We start from the raw sequence: 11,163 nt of genomic DNA, 5'->3' as shown, positions 1-11,163 counted from the left end.
ACACACACACACACCAATCTCCGAGGGGATGCCAGTGAGGTGTGGCTTGTATTTAAATAGCCAGTATGTCAAAGTAAGAGGAGTGGGTATGTATATAAAGTGCCGTTTGCATCTGATAGCTCGGCCAACCAGCTATGAAAGGCCGGGGGAGATGGATGCTGAGGGGAAGGGGCACTCTTGACTGAGAGCGAGGTCAGAAACGTACTGCCCCACGCTCCCCGCCACCACTGAGAAGTTCCTTAGACGCGAACAGAGGTCGACTGCAGCTCCGCAGAGCACGGTGCAAGTGAGCTAGCGAGCCAGAGCCACAGAATCGCTGGCGCCCGCCTTGGAGAGAGGTAGTTCGCGCCCGGTGGCCTCGGCTTGGCCCGCGCGCGCCCTGCCATGGCGGAGGTGGGGGGGGTCTTCGGGTCCTTGGACTGGGATCTGCACGGCTTCTCCTCATCTCTGGGGAACGTGCCCTTAGCTGATTCCCCAGGTTTCCTGAATGAACGCCCGGACCAGATCGAGGGAAAGCTGCAGCGCGGCACGCCCATAGACTTCGCCCACCTGAAGGGAATTCTGCGGCGCCGCCAGCTCTACTGCCGCACTGGCTTCCACCTGGAGATCTTCCCCAACGGCACTGTGCACGGCACCCGCCAAGACCACAGCCGCTTTGGTGAGGACGCTGCCGGGAGGGGCGGGAAGTGGGCAGATGGCTCACTGGGGAGCGGACAGTTCGTGGCTACGGAGTGGAGCCCGCGGACCGCTCCCAGCTTGGTGCCATCCTGCCCATCCCGGCGGGACATGATGGCCCTGACTTGAGCCACGCGGTGTCAAGGCGCCCAGCACGATAGGACGCACTTGGAAGGAGAGGGGGTTGCCCTTGTGATGGGGCCTTTTCTTCCTGCTCTACACCTTCTCTCCTCTGGGAACCAGGGGCTAGTTATGAGAACTGGACTCTGAGTCTTGGACCAAAGCAGGTGGAGCTGAAAGAGGAGGATAGGAGCTCTCTCCTAGGAGGCAGGGCACCGTGGCTTTAGCGTGGGCCCAAGCCACCAGCAGATTGCCTGGAGCAGGAGCCTGCAAGGGCCAGCAGAGTGTTGGGCAGGATTTTGGCCAATGGGGACCGGCTGGCATGGCACCTGCCTGCCTCGGGGGTCTCTCTGCTTAGGGTAGGAGCCAATCCAGGCAGCACAGCAAGAGCTGCTTAGGTATCAGGAGATCTAGAAAACCTCGGGCATCCACCGTGTAAGGGCAGAAGGCCTCGGAGAGCTTTTGCCTGGAGCTACCTCTCAATTCTGCCCACTCCCAGCCTCAGAAGCAGGTGTCTCCTAGGCCTGAGACAGGAAACGTCCAACCTCCATCCAAGACTGTCTCTACCTGCCTGCCACTATGCCAGTTGTTCAAAGGACACAGCTGCCTGTCTCACACACAGAACTAATTATACAATTAATAAAAGGCTTGATCTGGACAGAGGTCATTCCGATTCTAAGCAAACTGTGATCACTCTTTAATAATTTCCCATTTTCATTTTTAATTTCCTATTCTCTACTGAGCCATCATGCAGGTACTGTGACAGATACACTTCTCCCTCCCCACCCCCAATCCTCCAATGCCCTCTTCTTCCTCCCTAGAGCTCTGTAATCTAAGAAGGACATCTTCTACCTCTAAGCCAGTAAGAAGCTCTGTCTACCCTTCAGCATGACATGGTCCCCTTCTTTGTCCCACCACCTCCAAACCTATCCATCCTCCTATTCTTCATGCCTTGCTAGAGCTGCATCTGCAGTGCACAGTAAAAAGAGGATCATAGGGGCCATTTGATAGGTAAGGCCAAGTCTAGCAAACAACTTAAGGCCAGGGTTAGTCTTCATTACTGGGAACAGTCAGGAACTCTAATGAGTTCTGTGTCATCTTGGAAAAATGCACTCAAAAGAACTGGAGTACAGTAAGTTCAGATGGGTAATGGAATCTGTATAAATCTGTAGTAGAACTACAAAAATAAATCTAGGTGCAGGTATGTGTATAAATCTGTAGTAGGTCCTCAAAAGGATGATAAGGCAGGGTGAGAGGAGAGGAAATATTAACTTGGCTCCTTTCCCTTCCATTCCTTGTGATTTTGGGGTCCCCTTTTGTTCCTCTTCATAAGGAGTGGGACTCTCACACTGGCTTCAGAGCCATTCTAAAATGGCCTAAAGATAGCTCATTGCTGATACATAGAAGAAAACTCATGAAATGATGGAGAAATGTGGGGTAGGGACAGTGAAGGTGGAGAAACTATGAACAGAGCTCCCAGTAGCTACAAGTGTTTATCTGATTCTGCCTCAGCTGAGCCCCAGAACCTACAAGGTCAACATAAAATCAGTAATGAGCTCCTTGGATAAGTGATCTTAATTACCTCTCTAAAGATACAACTTGATTTCTTTTCATCTCTAAGGCCTACTAAGGATGTTAAGTTTAAGGAGAAACCAAAGGACATAAAACTGGCAGGAGGAAGGGATGTTTTCACTGCTGCTTCAGTGCCTGCTTCATTTTGGGTTTTGCCTTAAACATACACACTCACACTGCTCAAGACCACATCTGCATCACCTTTTTCCTTTCTTCTTTCTCTGACTTCTTGGCAGTTCCCTGTATTTCCTGCAAAGGAGAAGATAACTGGTCAAAATTATCTCTTTGTAACCTCTGACAACTTTCAAACACACACTTAAACTTTCTCAGTTTATTTTTTGGCACAGAAAGAGGTGACATTTGAGTTTGCTAACTTTCTCCTCCCTCCACGTTTGAGTTAATCAGCTAGGGTATTCAATAAATCGAAACTTTAGCATTCCATAAGTGCTTTAGCAGTCAACATTCCAGCAGGGTAAAGTATGCCAGACTTAAGATATAAAATATTATAGATTTCTGCTTGAGAGGAGGAGGTAGTCTCCAAAGGCCATGTAAAGTAAATAGCTATTTGTTGTAATTGGAGAGCAGGGCCCCTGAGGATTACCTTGGAATCCATGTGTTCAGAACGAGTCAGGCTGAGCCCAAGAGCAGTCCTGACTCCAAATAATAACCTGTTGGCACAGCATATGCTCCCCTCTCTCCATCTTCAATCAGTAACCAGGAGTATTTCAATCCTGCCTGGCTGGTGGCATTTACATGAAGGATCCTGACATTCCTTAGGATGACATCCTGTGGACTGGCAGAGCAGAGCTTGCGAGTCAGACTGGAGGAGAGGCCTCCCACCAGATGGGATGGAGCAGACTTATATAGCTGCTTTGGTTTTTGAGTAGTCTGGTTCTTATTTGGCAAGATGCCAAAGCAGCACTGTCTTGGCCCTAAAGGTCTAAAAGGATGGCTAAGGGAGAAACTTGTGAAACAAGTTTAAATAATACATTAGACAGTCATTGAGCTAGGTTCTGAATCATTGGGGCTCAGGACAGGTCAGTTGTGATTGAAGCCCTAGAGAGTGAGGTATAATAAGAGAAGAGTCTGAAAATTGTTAAGAAAAGGCCAGAGTCTAGAGTGGACAGGTCAAGATGAAGCAGAGTAAAGGGAGATCCTGGGACTTGAAATAGAGTACTGAGGACAAACTTAATACTTTGCCTCAAAAGTATGCTGGTAACACCCCTATCCAGCTGTATCTGGGAAAATATGAATTGTTTTTTCTTCCCGTTCATGCTGGCTAGGATTCAGGAGAAGGTTTAGAAATATCTGTTCCATCATCATGTGCCACTGGGTTCCCACAGTTTGAATCCAACAAATAAGAAAGTTGGCAAAGGGAAATTATGCCCAACGACAGCTGAGCAAAGATGATTCCAGCTGTTAGAGACCCCTGTTACTAATCACAACCCAAATGACTTCCTGTATGATCTGTCCTTTGGCATCAAAGTTAACAGAGAGTTGGGGAAAAACTGTGGTGACTCAAGTGGCCACACCTCTTTGGTTTCTTCATTTGTTCTTACACTGGGTTTTGGGTGGTAAGATCACAAGTTGCTCTTGCTACTTAGTGAGCTTGGGGTGGTCAGATACCTGAGATACTTTGAAAATGAGGGAACTAAGACTTGAAGCTCCAGCATAATCTGCCTGAGCAAAACAAGAAACTGAAGGCTCCTGTGGGTTGGTATCGCTCAGAGTTTAGTAGCCAGAACTGTATCATGACTTTGTTTTTAGTTTCTTTGCCATACTGGTCACTCTTCTTTGAACATGCTCCTGCTTTGTTTGATTGATTGTTTGTTTGTTTTATCATATTCCTCTCTAAGCACAGTAGAACTAAACACAATATCTCAGTGTGGTCTAACCAAGACAGAGCAAATTAGACCAGTCCCCTCCCTTATGCTAGTTACTAATCTCTATCAATGCAGCCTGGAATCACACTAGCTTTTTTTCCTTTTTTTCTACTTTTTTATACTAGCTTTTTAATGATTTTTAATTTTATATTACCTGTTTTACATAAGCTTTTTAATAATACTGCTAATCACCTATTGTACTGAGCTTACCTTGTTCTGTCAAATCTCTTAAGCTATTGTTGTATGTGTTTTGCTAAGCCACATCTCTCCATTGCAGAAATGCAGAGACTTACATATAATTAAAAAGCACAGGAACACAAAATAACAATACATGTTTTCAAGGAAATATACATAGCCTGAAGTAGAGAAGTAAATGGGAACAGGGCATAGAGATAAAAAGAGATAGGTAACTGAAAAGCCCTTGCATAGACAATTATGATAATAGGCCATGAACTAAGCAGCAATTTTCAACCTGTGGCTCACAACCCCTTTGGGGGTCAAACAACCCTTTCACAGGGATCACCTAAATACATCCTGCATATCAGATATTTACATTACAATTCATAACAGTAGCAAAATTACAGTTATGAAGTAGCAATGAAAATAATTTTATGGTTGGGGGTCACCACAACATGAGGAACTGTATTAAAGGGTCATGGCATTAGGAAGGTTGAGAACCACTGAACTAAGGGATATGGTTAACTACCAGCACTGAGCATATTTTATTTATTCTCTTGAAATCTCTCTGGATCTCAATTGTGTCCTCCTTCTTAGCTATGTGTCTCCTGGAACTAGGGTAAGCAGTCCTTCTATGTCCTCTTTCATATAATTTAGCAAAATATTAAATAGAGCAGAATCTTATATGGTAAGATTTATGAACTTGTTTTATATTATTCCTGAAGATTTAGGTCCATTAAGTCAGTGTCTGATAACCCCCGCTGGGCACTAGGTATTTTGCTTTCTCCTCCTACCATCTCGTATCAATGTCTTTTCACCTGACTCATTTCTTTGTACTATATGAGTTAGTAACAACCAGACTAAAAATAAAATTTGGAGGATTTCAAAGAGAGGCCAAAGGCCAAACCCTAAGTGCTCTACAGAATGGCAGCAGAATTTTACATCCTTCCAATAGACCTGGGTGGGCTATGGAAACATATACTCCCACCAGAAATGCTGCACCTGAAAACAAGCCCATAGCTCAAGTCACTAGGGTTCCACAGAGGACTTCTCAGTAGAATTTAGAGTTTGGGGGGGAGGGGTTATCTGTTTTTTGTTGTTTGTTTGTTTTTGTTTTCTTGAGACAGAATCTCACTTTGTCACCCTCAGTACAGTCCCGTGGTATCATGGCTCACAGCAACCTCAAACTCTTGGGCTCAAGCAATCCTCATGCCTTAGCCTCCCAAATAGCTTGGACTACAGGCACCTGCCACAATGTCCAGCTATTTTTTTTTTTAGAGATGAGATCTCACTCTAGCTCGCTGATCTCAAACTCGTGAGCTCAGGCAATCCACCTGCCTCGGCTTCCCAGAGTGCTAGGATTCTAGGCATGAGCCACGGCACCCGGCTCTCAGTAGAGTTTTGAACGTGATTTCACAATTAACCTCTTAAAATTTTCTATCTTTAAGAAATTAGTTCCATTCCCTATGTAGATTACATAAAATATTACCCTTAAGAATTGCATGTTTTCAATAAAAAAAGACAGCCAGAAAAGAGCTCGTTTCGTACCTTCAGATGTCTCAAATAATCTTATATCAAATTTTTGTTCTGTGTATTGAAAACATTGCTAGAGACAGGAAAATCAAAGAGGAATCTAGTTGACGATTATTTCTGTGTCCACATTACTATCTCAGGACAAACTGTAGTCTTCAGGATCACCAGGATTTCAGCTCTGGAACCTCTTAATAATTAATTTATTTTCTTTTTCCTCCTGCTGCTGTTGGGTAAATGAAAGCATTCTCAAATCTTCACCTCTAACCTTGTCAGCTAAAAGAACATTTCTGAATTTCTTTTTGTCTTAAATTTGTAACATTTTGAATCAATGTTGAGTCCAATACCACTTGCCAACTCTTCACCATAGATAACTTAAAATTCTCAAGAGAGAAGGGGAGAAAGACAGGCTTGTCATCTTGGAGTTGTACTAACTGAGAACACATTTTAGGAGAAAGCTCTCATGAGGCCAAGTTTTGCTTCATGCCATATGCATGGGAACAAACATAGTGGCCTGTGTGGTCCTTGTTAGAGTTAGCTACAGGCAATCGACAGCCTCATGTGGCTTTAGGGATATGGGAGCTTGCTAGAGTGCAATACAAGTTCAGCTAGAGGCCAGCAAGCTAACAACTATGTACTCTAGGGAACAGGGAATTGACTTTGGTAAAGGTACAGAAACTTGACCTCAATATTACAGTTAGAAAGCTGCCTTCCTATTTCTTAATATGACTGGTATTTGACAGAAATAGCACCGTGTATTTATACAGTTTTATAGCCAAAGCCTTCTAATAATCTCTTCCTCACAATATAACTGAGAGTACTGAACAGAGACAGAGATGGTTTCTCCCATTTTTACATAGGGAGAAACTAAAGCCCAGAGTGACTAAGCTCCCTTTCTGTCTGAGTTCCATTCTTGCTTTAAAAGATGGTTTTGTCAGGCAATTTACCAAAGGCACACAGGGCTAAGCCTACAGTTGGGGACAAGTGACTGGTAACTCATATCATCTGCACAGTTTTCTCCTAACTGAACGTCAGCAGTGGGAATGGTGTTCACTTTTTTGCCCTAGGAATCCTGGAGTTTATCAGCCTGGCTGTGGGGCTGATCAGCATCCAGGGAGTGGACTCTGGCCTGTACTTAGGAATGAATGAGCGAGGAGAACTATATGGGTCGGTAAGTTTAAAGTTTTCTTTTCATTGGAAGCTATTACCAACAGTATTTGGACAATGTAAGGCAAACCATAAAAACATTTATCTAGCATTTGAAAGCACTTTTGTCAGCATTAAAGGATTAGAGTCTTCTAATTATTTCTAGGCTGCTTAGGGTCTTGCTATATGCATAGGTCATCATGAAAGTTTTGAGACTATGTTATGATCCATTATTTCACTTCCAAGAAATACAGTCAACAGTGTCCTTGCTGATTCACCTGTGAAAGTTTCAACTTGATTGGTTTATCAGTGTTGCTGGTAGGGCTGTATTTGTTTCTGTCTGTGCAGATTTTATGTTTCTTGATTTTTGTGTATCTCAAAACTTCTGTGATCACCCCACATAACACCTTCACTCATGCAGCCCTCATCAAAACATAAGCTTTTCTGTAACACGTTTGCTTTTGCCTTTTCCATTAGACAGCCAGCTAGTCTGAATGATAACAGTAAATTGTGCTCGTTTGTCATTTAGATGTTCAGTGTTTGGGGCATTAACCATCTCAAGGAATACATCTGAATTTTAATGAATGCCCAAATGAGGAGCAGACTAGCAGACACAAAAATAGTCAGTGGAAAATCTGGCTTTCAAATTGAGGATTCTGAGGTTAACAGCACAGTCCCTTATTTCCAGATTGTTTCAGCTGAGTCCCAAAAGCCAAATGAAACAAACAAGTGAAGAATGAAGGTTCCAAGGTCTGGTGAAAGCCTTACGCCCCTAGCTAGGACTGGACTGGCTGCAATACGTTTTCTCTATTCTAGAAGCTAGCCCAGAGGTAGGGAATAGTGGGTGATTTTCTTACCTTAACCCTTTCAGGGGATCCCAACTCTTGGCTCTGGCTTTTAAGTCATACAGCATACCCCATGAAATCAGAACACATTTTTTCCTGACACCTAAGAGATAGGCCTGTCCCCAGCACTTGGTATCAGCAACCATAGCAAGTAGTATGGCAGCTGGATTAAGTGTGAGAAGGGACAGAGGCAAGAGATCCTGGAGCTGCCAGCTTCAAGTAGCCATATTGGAGGACCTCTCCAAGGAGATCTTTTCTAAGCTTCTCAAATGACAGTCCTGAGATCCTCCATTAGGAGAGTTCATAGCTCCCATGGAGCTTTATACCTACCAAAGGCCTGTGCCTATCAGTTGATATGGTTGACTATAATCTCAATGGATTTGAACGTCATTAGTCCTAAGTAGGGAGAAAACTCAGTGAGTGCCAGCTGGGCACTGGGAGGCTGTAGAAGCAATTCTTGGGCTTAGAGTGCCAGATAAGGCCATCTTCTCCAATCTCCTCCCTTCAAGAAAGATCTCACTTAAAACATTTTTTGTGTACTTCTTGAAAGCGAATGAAGGAGATACAGATAGGAGTTTTTTGTGCTATTTGGAAAAAGATACTTCATTAATATGAGGAGGTAGGACTGAAATTTTCTAACATCAATATGCTATTGCTATTTCAGGGTTTCTCCACCAACAAGTTAGAATGGGAAAAATAGTTCTATAATGAGATCTGATTTATTTTCTCACCCTCACAGAAGAAACTCACACGTGAATGTGTTTTCCGGGAACAGTTTGAAGAAAACTGGTACAACACCTATGCCTCCACCTTGTACAAACACTCGGACTCAGAAAGGCAGTATTATGTGGCCTTGAATAAAGATGGCTCACCCAGAGAGGGATACAGGACTAAACGACACCAGAAATTCACTCACTTTTTACCCAGGCCAGTAGAACCTTCGAAGTTGCCCTTCTTGTCCAGAGACCTCTTCCACTATAGGTAATAGACCTCTGATGTAACCTCTGTGACCCATGTACTCTGGGGTCATAGTTTTCTATGCAAGCACTATATTCATTGCTTTTCAATCCCTCCTTTCTATCAATCTAGATAACAGAGAAACACTTACTGTTCATCTCAACCCAGCTGTTCTCTTATTCAAAGTATATATCAAGGTTAGGTTATTTTGGGGAGGGACATTAAGGGAGAGATGGGATCAAGGGAATCTTGTAAATACTTTTTCTTTTCTCATGTGCTTTTCTCTAAGAGGGCATGACAAAGAATGGGGGCCCCTGCCAAGGCCCAGAGGTGTCTTGCCACACAATCTACCCAAATACTTTGACAATGGGTATAAATGAAAGACCAAGGAATCTTTCATAGAAGCTACTTACAGAGCTTTGGAAAAGTCTCATTAAGATAATCCTTGGGTGGCTCGGCGCCTATAGCTCAACCTGCTAAGGCGCCAGCCATGTACACCTAAGGTGGCGGGTTCGAATCCCCAGCCCAGACCCACCAAACAACAATGACAGCTGCAACCAAAAAATAGCCGGGCGTTGTGGCGGGCACCTGTGGTCCCAGCTACTTGGGAGGTGGAGGCAGGAGACTCGCTTGAGCCCAGGAGTTGGAGGTTGCTATGAGCTGTAATGCCATGGCACTCTACCCAGGGGGACAGCTTGAGGCTCTGTCTCAAAAAAAAAAAAAAAAGATAATCCTTGGGAGGCTCAGTGCCTATAGCTCAAGTGGCTAAGGTGCCAGCCACATACACTGGAGCTGGCAGCTTCTAATCCAGCCCAGACCTGCCAAACAACAATGACAACTATAACCAAAAAAAAAAGCCAGGTGTTGTGGCAGGTGCCTGTAGTCCCAGATACTTGGGAGACTGAAGCAAGAGGATCACTTAAGCCTAAGAGTTTGAGGTTGCTGTGAGCTGTGATACCACTGCACTCTACCCAGGGCAACAGCTTCAGATTCTGCCTCAAAACAAAGAAAAGAAAAGAAAAGAAGATCCTTACAGCTATAGCCCTGCTGCAAGCCATCACTACATTGGTTTTGCAGATTTCTCATCTGTCCTGACATGCAATTTTCCTGTCATTGGAAGTGGGAGATGGGGTAGGTTGTAAGAAAATGATATAAAATCTAAGCATGGATATTGTGCATAAAGACAAACTATGAAAATGTATATGCTATTTATTTTATGTATTTATTTATTTTTAAATAATTTTATTTTTTATGAGAGATGCTATGACTGGATTTTCATCAGAAGAATAAGGTCCTACTGAAACAGGATAAAATGAGTTATTAAAGGCTTTTATTGGCAATAAAATTGTCTTTATATTGTAAGAGTCTGTCTAATTCTATTTATTTGTACATATAGTAGTACTAGAAGGTTGGCCAGCTTCTTTATATCCAACTCATTAGAATTTTCTTCTGTCAGCATCATACTGCCTATGCTAGATGACTCCATCATCCAATGTTAGCATTATCTGGGGGCCTTATGTGAAGTCTTAGTTGTCCTTTCCAGTTCTGGGACTTTAAATGTAGCAGTGAAAACTTTAGGAAGGTCTGGACCTACAGCTCTTACCGAAGCTCTCATTTGTTCTTAGGATAAGGCATAGAGAAATACTTCTTTGGGACTTGGTTAGGGGCCAAGCTCTAAAATCAGAGACACTCATCAGTGGCTTCTTACTTCAGATTTAAATACAGAAGGGTTTCAAAATAAATAACAATCAATATAGAGACTGATTTTTTTCTAACCTGTCAACTTCCCTTCTAGAAATGTTATCCCCCTCTCCCTGTTTACCCTTAACCCCTGCCAGTGCTTCTTTCTCCTAGGAGTTCTGTGAAGCTGTCAACACATTATCCTAAAACAGTAGTGTTCAAAGTACTGTATGTTGTCTCTTGACCAATAGTGTCACCTGGGAACTTGTTAAAGATCAGAAACCCTGGGGGCAGTGCCCAGCAATGTGCATGATAACAAGCCTTGCAGCAGGATTCTTGCGCACACTAAAGTTTAAGAACAACTTCCCTAAAGGAATATTTTTTAAAAAAATATTTGTTTTTAAAGCTGAATGGCTTATTAATAAAGTTTTTGGGTAACTTCAATCCATAAAATGAAAGTAGAGTGTCTGTAGTTAAAGTGGGGATGGTATTCCTTGGCATTCCTTCTTCCTCAGAACAGCCCCTGAGTTATCTTGCTTAAAATAATTAACCTCTTTGCTGATATTTACTGATATAGG

At 43.3% G+C, this 11,163-nt stretch overlaps 1 protein-coding gene across 1 annotated transcript; it reads left to right on the top strand.

The window, feature by feature from the left end:
- Positions 1-384: 384 nt before the first annotated feature.
- On the top strand, positions 385-8,933 carry FGF16 (fibroblast growth factor 16). Its single transcript, XM_003800457.1, has 3 exons — positions 385-658; positions 7,025-7,128; positions 8,688-8,933. The coding sequence occupies exons 1-3, from the start codon at positions 385-387 to the stop codon at positions 8,931-8,933; spliced, it is 624 nt and encodes a 207-aa protein (XP_003800505.1).
- Positions 8,934-11,163: the final 2,230 nt, after the last annotated feature.

This window comes from Otolemur garnettii, unplaced genomic scaffold (genome assembly GCF_000181295.1).
Source record: "Otolemur garnettii isolate 467f Iridium unplaced genomic scaffold, OtoGar3 scaffold00175, whole genome shotgun sequence".
In the NCBI taxonomy this organism is placed as follows: Eukaryota; Metazoa; Chordata; class Mammalia; order Primates; family Galagidae; genus Otolemur; species Otolemur garnettii.
This window is presented reverse-complemented; position numbering and strand designations above follow the sequence as displayed.